We start from the raw sequence: 15,923 nt of genomic DNA, 5'->3' as shown, positions 1-15,923 counted from the left end.
GTCTCATTGTTCTATCTGTGGTATGGCCCAATTCTTCTTCGAGGCAGTCTTTTGGAGTACATTTCTCAAAAATGTGCCGCTGCCCTCTATAGGTAATTTTTTGAACATGATATACTGTATATGTAAATGTATAGATAACGGGGAAAATCTAAATTAAGTGGAGAGAAGAAATGTTGACAGCTGGGCCTAGCAAAGCTACTTTTGTAAGGTAGTTTCTCCTTCTCTGTAATTACACACAGTGCCCCCTTTGCAGCCTTTATGACCACAAATGTCTCTCTGTTTCTCTCTCTGTTTCTCTCTCTGTTCTCTGTTTCTCTCTGTTTCTCTCTCTGTTTCTCTCTCTGTTTCTCTCTTTTTATATATGTTTCTCTCTCTGTTCTCTCTCTGTTTCTCTCTATTTCTCTCTGTTTCTCTCTCTTTCTCTCTCTCTCCGTTTCTCTCTCTGTTTCTCTGTCTGTTCCTCTCTATACTTTATTTTATTTATTTATTTATTTATTTATTTTTTGTCATTTAGCAGACGCTCTTATCCAGAGCGACTTACATGAGCAATTAGGGTTAAGTGCCTTGCTCAAGGGCACATCGACAGATCTTTCACCTAGTCGGCTCGGGGATTAGAACCATTTTGAAGTATTTATTATCAAAATACTGTTCAGTAGCACCCAATGGTCACAGTCAGGTTACAGGCTTTGCCTCATAGGCCTACTGTAGCCTATAGTTTGAGTATGGTGGTATTATGGCGATGTTGGGGTTTGTTGATGTTATGCATCTGCTCTGTATGATGGGTAATGAAGGGTGGCAGTAGCCTATAGGCTAGAGAGTTGGCCAGTAACTGCAGGACTGACGTGGGTAAATCTGGCGGGATTGAGCCGGGACCAGGGGTGTAATACCACTGGTGGTAGTGACTTTGGGGGAAAGGACACCTGTTGTTGCTGACCTGCTTCTGCTGTTTTCTAGCCTGTATCATAGGATGTGTACTTGTAGGCTACTGGCGTCCTGTCCAGGGGGTGTCCTTGTAGGCTACTGGCGTCCTGTCCAGGGGGTGTCCTTGTAGGCTACTGGCGTCCTGTCCAGGGGGTGTCCTTGTAGGCTACTGGCGTCCTGTCCAGGGGGTGTCCTTGTAGGCTACTGGCGTCCTGTCCAGGGGGTGTCCTTGTAGGCTACTGGCGTCCTGTCCAGGGGGTGTCCTTGTAGGCTACTGGTGTCCTGTCCAGGGGGTGTCCTTGTAGGCTACTGGCGTCCTGTCCAGGGGGTGTACTTGTAGGCTACTGGCGTTCTGTCCAGGGGGTGTCCTTGTAGGCTACTAGCGTTTTGTCCAGGGGGTGTCCTTGTAGGCTACTAGCATCCTGTCCAGGGGGTGTACTTGTAGGCTACTGGAGTCCAGGGGGTGTACTTGTAGGCTACTGGAGTCCAGGGGGTGTACTTGTACATCAAGCTGCATCACTCATGTTACAGAGACAGGAGACTTACTTGTCCAAGGCTTACTTCACTTACTATGAGAGAATGTGTGCTTTGGCCTGTGATAACACCGTAACCACCCTCAATATAGTATCGTTGGTTGGCCCCTGTTGTCACCCACCTGTTGGAGGAAAGCCTTTTCTCACAGGCGTACCCTAACCTACCTTTGATTATGTAATGAGACCATTTCTACCTCTGTTAACCAGGGCTTTGTCCCAAATTCCATTTCAGTTCAAATCACTTTTTGCCATGTAGTATAGGGTGTTGCCGCCCCATAGCCAGCACCGTGGACGCTCATTGGCTGAGACGATGCTTGAAAACGGACCAAATTTATGTTGCTCTGACCTTTAGAGGGGAGGGGGCTGAGGGGAGTGTACAGTATGTTATGTTTACAGGGGTAGAATGTACAACATTCAGAGGCTACAAGGCTGAGATGAAGGACTGCCAATCCATATTTCTATCTCTTAGATCCGTGCCCTGCGCTTTATACACCTGGACCAGGTGGGGTTTGTACCAGGTGGCCTATCCTCCAACAACATGAGGATACTTTTTCATGTTATGTCAGGGGCTAGCTCTCTCCAGCATCCAGCTGTAGCAGTATCACTGGATGCAGAGAAAGCTTTTGATCGAATAGTATGGCCTTATCTGTTTTATACACTAGATTGGGCCTGTTATTATGCAGTGGATTAGGGCACTCTATCATGAACCTACTGGTTCAGTTAAAAAACGAATGGCATACTGTAATATCTGACCCCTTTCAGCTTTTCCATTCTACAAGGCAGGGCTGCCCGTCGTCCCCAACTATGTTCATTTTGGCACTAGAGCCCCTTGCCTGTGCTATTAGAGCTAAGGAGGATATAAGTGGTATCATTTGGAGTGGTCATGACTTCAAAACCAACCTATACGCTGATGATATCTTACTAACACTGGCAAATCCCAGCTGTTCGATAACAAAGGGTGCTATAGCTCATGAGAGCATTTGGCCAATTGCCTGGATATAAAGTGAATTGGAGTAAGAAGGAGGCTATTTTGTGTGTGTCCATGACATGAAATCCAAATAAAAATCCATTTAAATTACAGGTTGTAACACAACAAAATAGGAAACACTCCAGACAGGATATAGGAGACAAGAGGATACAGGAGGAGACAGGAGGAGACAGGATATAGGAGACAGAATATAGGATATAGGATATAGGAGACAGGAGGATACAGGATATAGGAGACAGGAGGAGACAGGAGGATAGAGGAGGAGACAGGAGGATACAGGAGGAGACAGGATATAGGAGACAGGATATAGGAGACAGGATATAGGATATAGGATATAGGAGACAAGAGGAGATAGGAGGAGACAGGATATAGGAGACAGGAGGAGACAGGATATAGGAGACAGGAGGAGACAGGAGGAGACAGGATATAGGAGACAGGAGGAGACAGGATATAGGAGACAGGAGGAGACAGGATATAGGAGACAGGATATAGGAGACAGGATATAGGATATAGGATATAGGAGACAAGATGAGACAGGAGGATACAGGATATAGGAGACAGGAGGAGACAGGAGGAGACAGGATATAGGAGACAGGAGGAGACAGGAGGAGACAGGATATAGGAGACAGGAGGAGACAGGATATAGGAGACAGGATATAGGAGACAGGATATAGGATATAGGATATAGGAGACAAGAGGAGACAGGAGGATACAGGATATAGGAGACAGGAGGAGACAGGAGGAGACAGGATATAGGAGACAGGAGGAGACAGGATATAGGAGACAGGAGGAGACAGGAGGAGACAGGATATAGGAGACAGGAGGAGACAGGAGGAGACAGGATATAGGAGACAGGAGGAGACAGGAGGAGACAGGATATAGGAGACAGGAGGAGACAGGATATGGGAGACAGGAGGAGACAGGAGGAGACAGGATATAGAAGACAGGAGGAGACAGGAGGAGACAGGATATAGGAGACAGGATATAGGATATAGGATATAGGAGACAAGAGGAGACAGGAGGATACAGGATATAGGAGACAGGAGGAGACAGGAGGAGACAGGATATATGAGACAGGAGGAGACAGGATATAGGAGACAGGAGGAGACAGGAGGAGACAGGATATAGGAGACAGGAGGAGACAGGAGGAGACAGGATATAGGAGACAGGAGGAGACAGGATATAGGAGACAAGATGAGACAGGAGGATACAGGATATAGGAGACAGGAGGAGACAGGAGGAGACAGGATATAGGAGACAGGAGGAGACAGGATATAGGAGACAGGAGGAGACAGGATATAGGAGACAGGAGGAGACAGGAGGAGACAGGATATAGGAGACAGGAGGAGACAGGATATAGGAGACAGGAGGAGACAGGAGGAGACAGGAGGAGACAGGAGGAGACAGGATATAGGAGACAGGAGGAGACAGGAGGAGACAGGATATAGGAGACAGGAGGAGACAGGAGGAGACAGGATATAGGATATAGGATATAGGAGACAAGAGGAGACAGGAGGATACAGGATATAGGAGGAAACAGGAGGAGACAGGAGGAGACAGGATATAGGAGACAGGAGGAGACAGGATATAGGAGACAGGAGGAGACAGGAGGAGACAGGATATAGGAGACAGGAGGAGACAGGATATAGGAGACGACAGGATATAGGAGACAGGAGGAGACAGGATATAGGATATAGGATATAGGAGACAAGAGGAGACAGGAGGATACAGGATATAGGAGACAGGAGGAGACAGGAGGAGACAGGATATAGGAGACAGGAGGAGACAGGATATAGGAGACAGGAGGAGACAGGAGGAGACAGGATATAGGAGACAGGAGGAGACAGGAGGAGACAGGATATAGGAGACAGGATATAGGAGACAGGATATAGGAGACAGGATATAGGATATAGGATATAGGAGACAAGAGGAGACAGGAGGATACAGGATATAGGAGACAGGAGGAGACAGGAGGAGACAGGATATAGGAGACAGGATATAGGAGACAGGAGGAGACAGGATATAGGAGACAGGAGGAGACAGGATATAGGAGACAGGAGGAGACAGGAGGAGACAGGATATAGGAGACAGGAGGAGACAGGATATAGGAGACAGGAGGAGACAGGAGGAGACAGGATATAGGAGACAGGATATAGGAGACAGGATATAGGATATAGGAGACAAGATGAGACAGGAGGATACAGGATATAGGAGACAGGAGGAGACAGGAGGAGACAGGATATAGGAGGAGACAGGATATAGGAGACAGGATATAGGAGACAGGATATAGGAGACAGGAGGAGACAGGATATAGGAGACAGGAGGAGACAGGAGGAGACAGGATATAGGAGACAAGAGGAGACAGGAGGATACAGGATATAGGAGGAAACAGGAGGAGACAGGAGGAGACAGGATATAGGAGACAGGATATAGGAGACAGGAGGAGACAGGATATAGGAGATGACAGGAGGAGACAGGATATAGGAGACAGGAGACAGTAGGAAACGGTAAGAGACAGGATATATGAGACATATATAGTCATTTAGCAGACGCTCTTATCCAGAGCGACTTACAGTGAGTGCATACATTATTATTTTTTTTCATACTGGCCCCCCATGGGAATCGAACCCACAACCCTGGCGTTGCAAACGCCATGCTCTACCAACTGAGCTACATCCCTGCCGGCCATTCCCTCCCCTACCCTGGACGACGCTGGGCCAATTGTGCGCCGCCCCATGGGTCTCCCGGTCGCGGCCGGCTACGACAGAGCCTGGATTCGAACCAGGATCTCTAGTGGCCTTAGACCACTGCGCCACTCGGGAGTCTAGAGGAGACAGGAGGAGACAGGATATAGGAGACAGGAGACAGTAGGAAATGCCTTGCCACTGTGATATATAGGCCTAAAGGCCGAGACAATAAGAAGACACAGTGGTAGAATAAATTCAACTACACCTTCTTTTCATCACAAAACCGGAGAGCAACATCTGTCCGGTGAAGTCCACAAAGCATATTGCATGTAACAAACAGTTGCAGTACATGACCTACAGCAGGGTTAAGCAAGTCAATGTTTCCTACATTTCATTTAGAACCACAGAGTTACCGCAAGTCACAAATAAAACAGGAGCTGCCTCCTCTATTCCAGCAACATTTCAACATCATCAAATCACCTCTGCTTAGTCTAATACAGTGACAACTAAAAGATACCAAAAACAATTGAGTCCAATCAACGTAAGCTAAATATGATGTGTCCATGGTTCTGATTTGTGTGTGTGTGTGTGTGTATGTGTGTGTGTGTATGTGTGAATGTGTGTGTGCGTAAGTAGAAAAAACATGACTCACCGAACTTGTAGAGAAACGCCAATGCCATCCTCCTCTCTTTCATGTTGATGAAACGGTCTATGACTCTATCATACAGTACACACTTTTAGTTTTTGTTGTCCTAGGCTACCTGGCTAAAATGCTTGCTCGCTAGACTAACTTCTTTCCATGTGCAACGTTAGCTAGTTAACATTAGCCTTCTACATCTGGCTACATATTGAACTTCCATCCTCTCAGGACAGGGGCACAATGTATGAATTTATGGTTGGATCAGAATTGCCTTTATAATCATTGGCCAGTACGGAGAATTAAGTAAAACTACAAGTCCAAATCCCTGTCTCCATCCATGGCTAACTTAGGAAAGAGACAATTTTAGCTAGTTAGCCACCCACGACAACAACACAACGAGATGCAACAATTCAAGTTGTTTCTGTCAATGAAGTTTTGCTCTCGATGTGATGTGATTGAAGTTATGTTTTTGGTGCGCCAGGACCATTCACAGCCTACACGTAGAGAGACAGAGGGGCGCTGTTTCGCTCGCTGGGATGCTTTCTCCGGTGAGATACATTCAGCCTCTTGTGAAGGACAATTATGAAAACACAGAGAGACGAAAGAACAATTATTTTATATGTTTTTTAATATTATAATTTTTTTGTCAATTTTTAGGGGAAGCATGGCTTCCCTTGGCAGCCATGAATACATGCCACTGCCTTTCACAGCAAAGTTAGCAAATAACAAATAATAGATACAAATACTTACTCATGATATACTTCTACCAGGTAAGCCTTCACAGTCTTCATAAAACATATATTTTTTAGAATACATAAAAAATAACAAAAACAGCTAGCCTAATGAGGTGTTTATCATCTTTAGTGTGACAGAATTATCATCATTATTACTCACCTGTTAGTCCCAGGCTCCCAGTAACCGACCAGTAACCTCCCTCTTAAAGCTCATTGGAGGAGAGGATCTATGGCGCCCTATTCCCTATATAGTGCACTACTTTTGACCAGGGCCCATACAGGGAATAGGGTTCCATTTGGAACACAACAAGGGACAAATAGGTGAGTGACTTATCATGTGTCATCGTGACGTATTCCCACGGCAACACGTTTTTCCACACCTGTGTTTGTTCAAGCTGGCTTTAAATGTGTTTGGTAAACCTCGTTCCAACATTGTTCCATTTAAAACATGTTTCCTTACAGCACAATAAGAGTCCAGTTTGGCTATCTGTACATCTGGCCAGGTATACCAAAAATAGCTGAATATTACTTTCTTACTTCATCATAATCCCAAAAAACAACAACATTCTTTGCAGGGGAAATGCTATATTATTTGATTGTTTAAATGTTTTACTGTTGTGAAAGAGAACCAAGGTTGAATCAGGAAGATTTAGACACTATGACCGTAAACAAACACATTTAGCTTAAAAGGTTCTCTCTCTAGGAATTGTATTAGTTTTCTCATAGACCTTCCATTTTCTCTAACAGAGGTTAAATTACCTTGTTGATATCATAATTCCACTGTTCTATTGACAATTTGTGGCCAAAGACAGGCCTCCACACTAAACATGGTAATAGAGTATGATTGAAAAGATGTAAGCCTCATTGTCAAATTGTAGGCTAGCTGTAATTTCTAAAACATGAGTATGGTCATTTAGTATTTCAATGAAGAACTAGAGAGAGCCAGACTGAGACCATTGTGCAGGGAAACAAGATTTGTATTTATTGATGTCATACTAAAGTGAGGACCAGAGCAGTCCAGACACAGTGACAGCAGGCCAGACACAGTGAGTGACAGAGGTTAACTCATTCACTACTGCAGTTCATAAGGTAAACAGACACAGTACCTACCCTGTAACTACAGTGGGACAACCAGATCTGGGTCATATAACTGAGTCAACAATCAAATACACAAGGCGGCATACTGAGAGATAGACGTCAGTGTAGACACTGTGTACGATAAACTAACTGTAGGGGTGAGGTGGAGTTTTGTACTGCTCAATGTTCTAGAATCTAGTCTGTTATGATGAGCCTGAGGTTGAGAAGAGGGGGAGGAGGGTTTTTCAGCTCAGTCTGGGGAGAATGAGAAAGCCATGTCAGAGGAGAGGGGTTAGATGGGGGCCGGATGTTGTTGTTGTTGAATAGGTATCTACTCTAGTTGAGGGTGTAGGAATCAATGATGTGTACAAAACCCTAGATGACAAACATGGGGCGCAGTTTTGAAGACACTGCGCAGCCGTTGAACTCCTTCACCATTGTAAAAACGATTTTGGAGGCTATAGAAATGCATTTGTTTTTGCCAAGTATATTCTATTGCAGATGCCCTAATGCATACTTTTATACAGGGTCTACTGTAGGGGCTCTAGGGTGTAGGAGTAGTACAGGGTCTACTGTAGAGGCTCTAGGATGTAGGAGTAGTACAGGGTCTACTGTAGGGGCTCTAGGGTGTAGGAGTAGTACAGGGTCTACTGTAGAGGCTCTAGGGTGTAGGAGTAGTACAGGGTCTACTGTAGGGGCTCTAGGGTGTAGGAGTAGTACAGGGTCTACTGTAGAGGCTCTAGGGTGTAGGAGTAGTACAGGGTCTACTGTAGGGGCTCTAGGGTGTAGGAGTAGTACAGGGTCTACTGTAGGGGCTCTAGGGTGTAGGAGTAGTACAGGGTCTACTATAGGGGTTCTAGGGTGTAGGAGTAGTACAGGGTCTACTATAGAGGCTCTAGGGTGTAGGAGTAGTACAGGGTCTACTGTAGAGAATCTAGGGTGTAGGAGTAGTACAGGGTTTACTGTAGGGGCTCTAGGGTGTAGGAGTAGTACAGGGTCTACTGTAGAGGCTCTAGGGTGTAGGAGTAGTACAGGATCTACTATAGAGGCTCTAGGATGTAGGAGTAGTACAGGGTCTACTGTAGAGGCTCTAGGGTGTAGGAGTAGTACAGGGTTTACTGTATGGGCTCTAGGGTGTAAGAGTAGTACAGGGTCTACTGTAGGGGCTCTAGGGTGTAGGAGTAGTACAGGGTCTACTATAGGGGTTCTAGGGTGTAGGAGTAGTACAGGGTCTACTGTATGGGCTCTAGGGTGTAGGAGTAGTACAGGGTCTACTATAGGGGCTCTAGGGTGTAGGAGTAGTACAGGGTCTACTGTAGAGGCTCTAGGGTGTAGGAGTAGTACAGGATCTACTCTAGAGGCTCTAGGATGTAGGAGTAGTACAGGGTCTACTGTAGGGGCTCTAGGGTGTAGGAGTAGTACAGGGTCTACTATAGAGGCTCTAGGGTGTAGGAGTAGTACAGGGTCTACTGTAGAGAATCTAGGGTGTAGGAGTAGTACAGGGTTTACTGTAGGGGCTCTAGGGTGTAGGAGTAGTACAGGGACTACTGTAGAGGCTCTAGGGTGTAGGAGTAGTACAGGATCTACTATAGAGGCTCTAGGATGTAGGAGTAGTACAGGGTCTACTGTAGAGGCTCTAGGGTGTAGGAGTAGTACAGGGTTTACTGTATGGGCTCTAGGGTGTAAGAGCAGTACAGGGTCTACTATAGAGGGTCTAGGGTGTGGGAGTAGTACAGGGTTTAGTATAGAGGCTCTAGGATGTAGGAGTAGTACAGGGTCTACTATTTACATTTTACATTTTAGTCATTTAGCAGACGCTCTTATCCAGAGCGACTTACTATAGCGGCTCTAGGGTGTATGAGTAGTACAGGCTCTACTGTAGGGGCTCTAGGGTGTAGGAGTAGTACAGGGTTTATTATAGAGGCTCTAGGATGTAGGAGTAGTACAGGGTCTACTATAGCGGCTCTAGGGAGTAGGAGTAGTACAGGGTCTACTGTAGAGGCTCTAGGGTGTAGGAGTAGTGCAGGGTCCCACCCTTCTTGAGGAAACATTGATGCTGGAAGGTTCCCATCTTGATGGAGCGCTCGCAGGTCCCCAGCAGGTCGTCCAAGTCCACGTCGCTGTCGTACACCTCCATCCTCAAGGTGTTGTTCTCACGGGCGTTGAGGAAGCTGAACTCCTCTTCCCAACTGGGGTCAGTGTTGTCGTTCTTCACCTCTGTCCTCCCAAGAAAGCCGAAAGCCCTGAATACCTGGATAATAATGAGAATGATTATGATCATAGAGTTAGTTCGAGGAAACATCATGGATATATATTCATCTATCGCCCTCCAGGTTCCCTTGGAGAGTTCATCAACGAGCTTGACACCTTGATAAGTTCCTTTCCTGAGGATGGCTCACCCCTCACAGTTCTGGGGGATTTCAACCTCCCTACGTCTACATTTGACTAATTTCTCTCTGCCTCCTTCTTTCCACACCTCTCCTCTTTTGACCTCACCCTCTCACCGTCCCCCCCTACTCACAAGGCAGGCAATACGCTTGACCTCATCTTTACTAGATGCTGTTCTTCTACTAATCTCTTTGCAACTCCCCTCCATGTCTCCGACCACTACTTTGTATCCTTTTCTCTCTCCCTCTCCTCCAACACTACTCACTCTGCCCCTACACAGATGGTAATGCGCCGTCGCAACCTTCGCTCTCTCTCTCCCGCTACTCTCTCCTCTTCCATCCTAAAATCTCTTCCCTCTGCTCAATCCTTCTCCCTCCAATCTCCTGATTCTGCCTCCTCAACCCTCCTCTCCTCCCTTTCTGCATCCTTTGACTCTCTATGTCCCTATCCTCCCGGCCGGCTCGGTCCTCCCCTCCAGCTCCGTGGCTTGATGACTCATTGCGAGCTCACAGAACAGAGCTCCGGGCAGCTGAGCGGAAATCATTTACATTTACATTTACGTCATTTAGCAGACGCTCTTATCCAGAGCGACTTACAAATTGGTGCATTCACCCTATAGCCAGTGGGATAACCACTTTACAATATTTTTATTTTATTTATTTATTTATTTAAAAAAAAAAAATTGGGGGGGGGAGGATTACTTTATCCTATCCCAGGTATTCCTTAAAGAGGTGGAAGAAAACTAGACTCCCTGCGGACCTGGCATCTTTTCACTCCCTCCTCTCTACATTTTCTTCATCTGTTTCTGCTGCTAAGGCCACTTTCTACCACTCTAAATTCCAAGCATCTGCCTCTAACCCTAGGAAGCTCTTTGCCACATTCTCCTCCCTGCTGAATCCCCCCCCCCTCCCTCTCTGTGGATGACTTCGTCAACCATTTTGAAAAGAAGGTTGACGACATCCGATCCTCGTTTGTTAAATCAAAGACACTGCTGGTCCTGCTCACACTGGGCGACCTGCCGTCACAAGTCACAAGATTTTGACTTCTTTCTCCCCTCTCTCTCCAGATAAAATCTTGTGACTTGTGACGGCAGGTCGCCCAACAACCTGCCCGCTTGACCCTATCCCCTCCTCTCTTCTCCAGACCATCTCCGGTGACCTTCTCCCTTACCTCACCTCGCTGATCAACTCATCCTTGACCGCTGGCTATGTCCCTTCCGTCTTCAAGAGAGCGAGAGTTGCACCCCTTCTCAAAAAACCAACACTCGATCCCTCTGATGTCAACAACTACAGACCAGTATCCCTTCTTTCTTTTCTCTCCAAAACTATTGAGCGTGCCGTCTTTAGCCAACTCTCTTGCTATCTCTCTCAGAATGACCTTCTTGATCCAAACCAGTCAGGTTTCAAGACTGGTCATTCAACTGAGACTGCTCTTCTCTGTGTCACGGAGGCTCTCCGCACTGCTAAAGCTAACTCTCTCTCCTCTGCTCTTGTCCTTCTAGACCTGTCTGCTGCCTTTGATACTGTGAACCATCAGATCCTCCTCTCCACCCTCTCCGAGCTGGGCATCTCCGGCGCGGCTCACTCTTGGATTGCGTCCTACCTGACAGGTCACTCCTACCATGTGGCGTGGCGAGTTCTAGGCCCTCTCCTATTCTCGCTATACACCAAGTCACTTGGCTCTATCATATCCTCACATGGCCTCTCCTATCATTGCTACGCTGACGACACACAACAAATCTTCTCCTTTCCCCCTTCTGATAACCAGGTGGCGAATCGCATCTCTGCATGTCTGGCAGACATATCAGTATGGATGACGGATCACCACCTCAAGCTGAACCTCGGCAAGACGGAGCTGCTCTTCCTCCCGGGGAAGGACTGCCCGTTCCATGATCTCGCCATCACGGTTGACAACTCCGTTGTGTCCTCCTCCCAGAGTGCGAAGAGCCTTGGCGTGACCCTGGACAACACCCTGTCGTTCTCCGCTAACATCAAGGCGGTGACCCGATCCTGTAGGTTCATGCTCTACAACATTCGGAGAGTACGACCCTGCCTTACACAGGAAGCGGCACAGGTCCTAATCCAGGCACTTGTCATCTCCCGTCTGGATTACTGCAACTCGCTGTTGGCTGGGCTCCCTGCCTGTGCCATTAAACCCCTACAACTCATCCAGAATGCCGCAGCCCGTCTGGTGTTCAACCTTCCCAAGTTCTCTCACGTCACCCCGCTCCTCCGCACACTCCACTGGCTTCCAGTTGAAGCTCGCATCTGCTACAAGACCATGGTGCTTGCCTACGGAGCTGTGAGGGGAACGGCACCTCCGTACCTTCAGGCTCTGATCAGTCCCTACACCCAAACGAGGGCACTGCGTTCATCCACCTCTGACCTGCTGGTTCCCCTACCTCTGCGGAAGCATAGTTCCCGCTCAGCCCAGTCAAAACTGTTCGCTGCTCTGGCACCCCAATGGTGGAACAAGCTCCCTCACGACGCCAGGACAGCGGAGTCACTCACAACCTTCCAGAGACATTTGAAACCCCACCTCTTTAAGGAATACCTGGGATAGGATAAAGTAATCCTTCTAATTTTTGTTTTCATTATATTTTTTCTTCGATATAGGCAATTTTGACTTTGTGGCTGTAATATCTATTGGAAACCAGTGGGTATTCCTATGAGTTGGGAGCGATCAACCAAGGAGAGCATTGTCTTTTTCTTCAAACTGGGTTAACTATTCATTACAAATGTTTTTAAGCTTCATCACCTCCATCTGGTGGCCACAGTAAATGACTGACACAAGATTTGGTTCAGGACTTCAGCCCTGCAGGTGGCAGTAAATCACCAATATAAGCTTTGTGAAAATGGACTACTGAAAAATGGAGATGGCCTTAATGGTGCTGCCCGTGCTCAGATACAAAGATGAGTCCTCTAACTTACTCTATGAATGATGATAATAATGATGATAATTAGCCTAATAATCCTAATATATTTTTTAGTTTAGATTTATATGAAGGGGGTGTGTTCTAGCCTCCATTCATCCACCACCCACGTCTACAAGTAGCACCCAGTTAGCTCACTGCACATAAGCTATGATGGTTGATAGGTGACTCAGGTGAGGAGATATTTACCTCGACGTAGGCATCAGCGGTCCCCAGCAGGCTGCTGTCCAGGTTGCTTGCACGGAGGTTGAACACCTTGAGGACCTTACGTTCCTCTGCTGCATAGATCTGGACCACAGCCAGAACACACACCACCAGCAGGCAGCACAGAAGAGAGGAGGAGGACATGGCTCTCAGTTAGATAGGGCTTGATCCGTGGAGGGGAAGACAACTAGGAGAGAGAGAGAGAGAGAGAGAGAGAGAGAGAGAGAGAGAGAGAGAGAGAGAGAGAGAGAGAGAGAGAGAGAGAGAGGGGATGGGGAGAGATAGAGATAAAGGAGATAATATAAATATGTCAGTTGTTTCCCTAAGAGCAGGTCACAGAGCAGGAAGAATGAAAACACTAACACAGAGGAGAGAAAGACAAACAAATGAAAAAGACAAGTCAATTTTCAAATATAAAACATTATAAAGTGAACCCTTGTTACATGACTCCTGGAAGGTCATAATACCTGTGTTCTGTAGAGTCTGGAGACGAGCGTCTATCTGTCTGTCTGTCTGTCTGTCTGTCTGTCTCAGGGGAACCAACCACTGACGGTTTTTCCTATGCCCTCTCACTTTTTATAAAGACCCCCTCCCACCACACAAAAAGGCATCGCCTCCATTCCTCCCCACACAGAAATGCAATGGCACTCCACAGGTGGCTTGTTCTCAGTGATGCCTCAACCAATGAGATAACAGTCTGCGTTGCCAAACAACAGCAACACCTACAGGTATTATTATCCTCTGATTCTGATGAAATGAAGGCCAGGCTTTTGAATTAACACTTTGAGGGCTAGTTTCACAGCCCAATGAGTGAGGAAAACGTTGCTAGCTGTCAAATCATTGCTTCCTTGTTTTCTCAATTCCTCTCAAAGCTCATTGGAGGAAGAGGACCATGGGAGGGACCTTGGATCCTCTCCTCTCCTCCAATGCGCTTTGAGTAGAACTGAGGAAACAAGGACGGAGGAAGCAAGGATTTGACAGCTAGTAACGTTTTCAGACACAGCCCAATAAATAAATGAATGCTGATTGGTTAAAAGCGCATTCCAGCCGGTGTCTATTCCAGAAGTTACCACCGGCTAAATCTAGGACGTTAAAATGTCTATTTACTCTGTTCCATCTGACTGCGCAATCCACTGTCTCATCAGCCCAGCCAGGCAATTTATAAACTTGATCTCCGCTATAAAAGCATCTAGACATTATCTCACATTTCTTTTAGACTAACATTTAGTTTTCAACATCAGAGATTTGTATAAACCTTGCTGTCTGTCTCTCCGACATTTGCAACATTGTTTCAATATTCAAATTCGATCTCCAGCTGTACCATAGTAATGAACGTGTCGGGAGTCTGGACATGAATCAGCTGACATCATTATTAAGCTTAGACCATATTGTCGTTAGATAATTAAGTGATAATGCCCTCAAAGCCGGTATTTGGAGAATATATTTACACGGTTTGCCGGTCATCGACTTCGTCTCGGGCCAAACATCACCCGTGCCAAAATATCCTCCAAACACCGGTTTCTCGGGCATTATCACTTAATTATCTAAGGACAATATGTTCTAAGCTTAATCATGTTTATGAACGGATCATTAGTCCCAAAGTCACGTACAGTATAGAGATACTTTATCTGTATGTCTATATACCATATGGCTCTGTAGTCATTGTTAGTTAGGGAGGAGTTGTGTGGAACTCTGACCAGCTTGCCTGTGATGTTATGTGGAGAAAAATAATGTAGCCTACCCTGGGATACACATATCTGATGAACAGGACATTGATACTACTGAGTTGATCATTGATTGGTTGAGGTAAGACTGGCCAGTTAAGCAGCTGTTGGAAGACAGCCCTTTCTTTTCGTTTCTGGTTTCTTTATCTTGTGTCGTGGGGTAAGATGATTTTGTCTTCTGGTCAGCCATTTCTTACTTGATTGCCTGATGTTGACTGTTTATGAGTGTATTTTCTGTTTATGTAGGTTTAAACATCAGATTGGCTTTTAGCTTGTTTTGTTTTCTCTTGGCAGGAATCCCAAATGGCATCCTATTCTCTTTATAGTACATTACTTTTGACCAGGGCCCATAGTAGTGCACTAAATAATAATAATAATATGCCATTTAGCAGACGCTTTTATCCAAAGCGACTTACAGTCATGTGTGCATACATTTTTTTTGTGTATGGGTGGTCCCGGGGTTCGAACCCACTACCTTGGCGTTACAAGCGCCGTGCTCTACCAGCTGAGCTACAGAGGACCACATATAGGGAATAGGGTGCTATTTGGGATACAGCCTGTGTTCGTATTGGTGCTGGATACCACTGGGAATGGACCACATGTGGTTTAATATGAGCTTATTCTGCAGGCCACGGGGGCTTTATAAAATGGTACGAGGCATTGGGATTTACATTTACATTTACATTTTAGTCATTTAGCAGACGCTCTTATCCAGAGCGACTTACAGGAGCAATTAGGGTTAAGTGCCTTGCTCAAGGGCACATTTACGTCATTTAGCAGACGCTCTTATCCAGAGCGACTCACAAACACACCCTATAGCCAGTGGGATAACCACTTTACAATTTTGGGGGGGGGGGGGGGGGGTAGAAGGATTACTTTATCCTATCCCAGGTATTCCTTAAAGAGGTGGGGTTTCAAATGTCTCCGGAAGGTGGTGAGTGACTCCGCTGTCCTGGCGTCGTGAGGGAGCTTGTTCCACCATTGGGGTGCCAGAGCAGCGAACAGTTTTGACTGGGCTGAGCGGGAACTATGCTTCCGCAGAGGAAGGGGAGCCAGCAGGCCAGAGGTGGATGAACGCAATGCCCTCGTTTGGGT

At 46.4% G+C, this 15,923-nt stretch overlaps 1 protein-coding gene across 1 annotated transcript; it reads right to left on the bottom strand.

The window, feature by feature from the left end:
* Nucleotides 1–9,277: 9,277 nt before the first annotated feature.
* Nucleotides 9,278–13,631, bottom strand: LOC311144613 (perforin-1-like). Its single transcript, XM_084180653.1, has 4 exons — nt 13,572–13,631; nt 13,090–13,291; nt 9,415–9,831; nt 9,278–9,358 (listed from the first exon to the last, which is right to left on the bottom strand). Exons 2-3 carry the CDS (start codon nt 13,246–13,248, stop codon nt 9,571–9,573), a joined length of 420 nt encoding a protein of 139 aa, XP_084036779.1. The 5' UTR covers nt 13,249–13,291; nt 13,572–13,631; the 3' UTR covers nt 9,278–9,358; nt 9,415–9,570.
* Nucleotides 13,632–15,923: the final 2,292 nt, after the last annotated feature.

Source organism: Coregonus lavaretus (assembly GCF_964263955.1).
Source record: "Coregonus lavaretus genome assembly, chromosome: 17".
NCBI lineage: Eukaryota > Metazoa > Chordata > Actinopteri > Salmoniformes > Salmonidae > Coregonus > Coregonus lavaretus.
The sequence above is the reverse complement of the archived record's forward strand: the minus strand, read 5'-3'. Positions and strand labels throughout refer to the sequence as shown.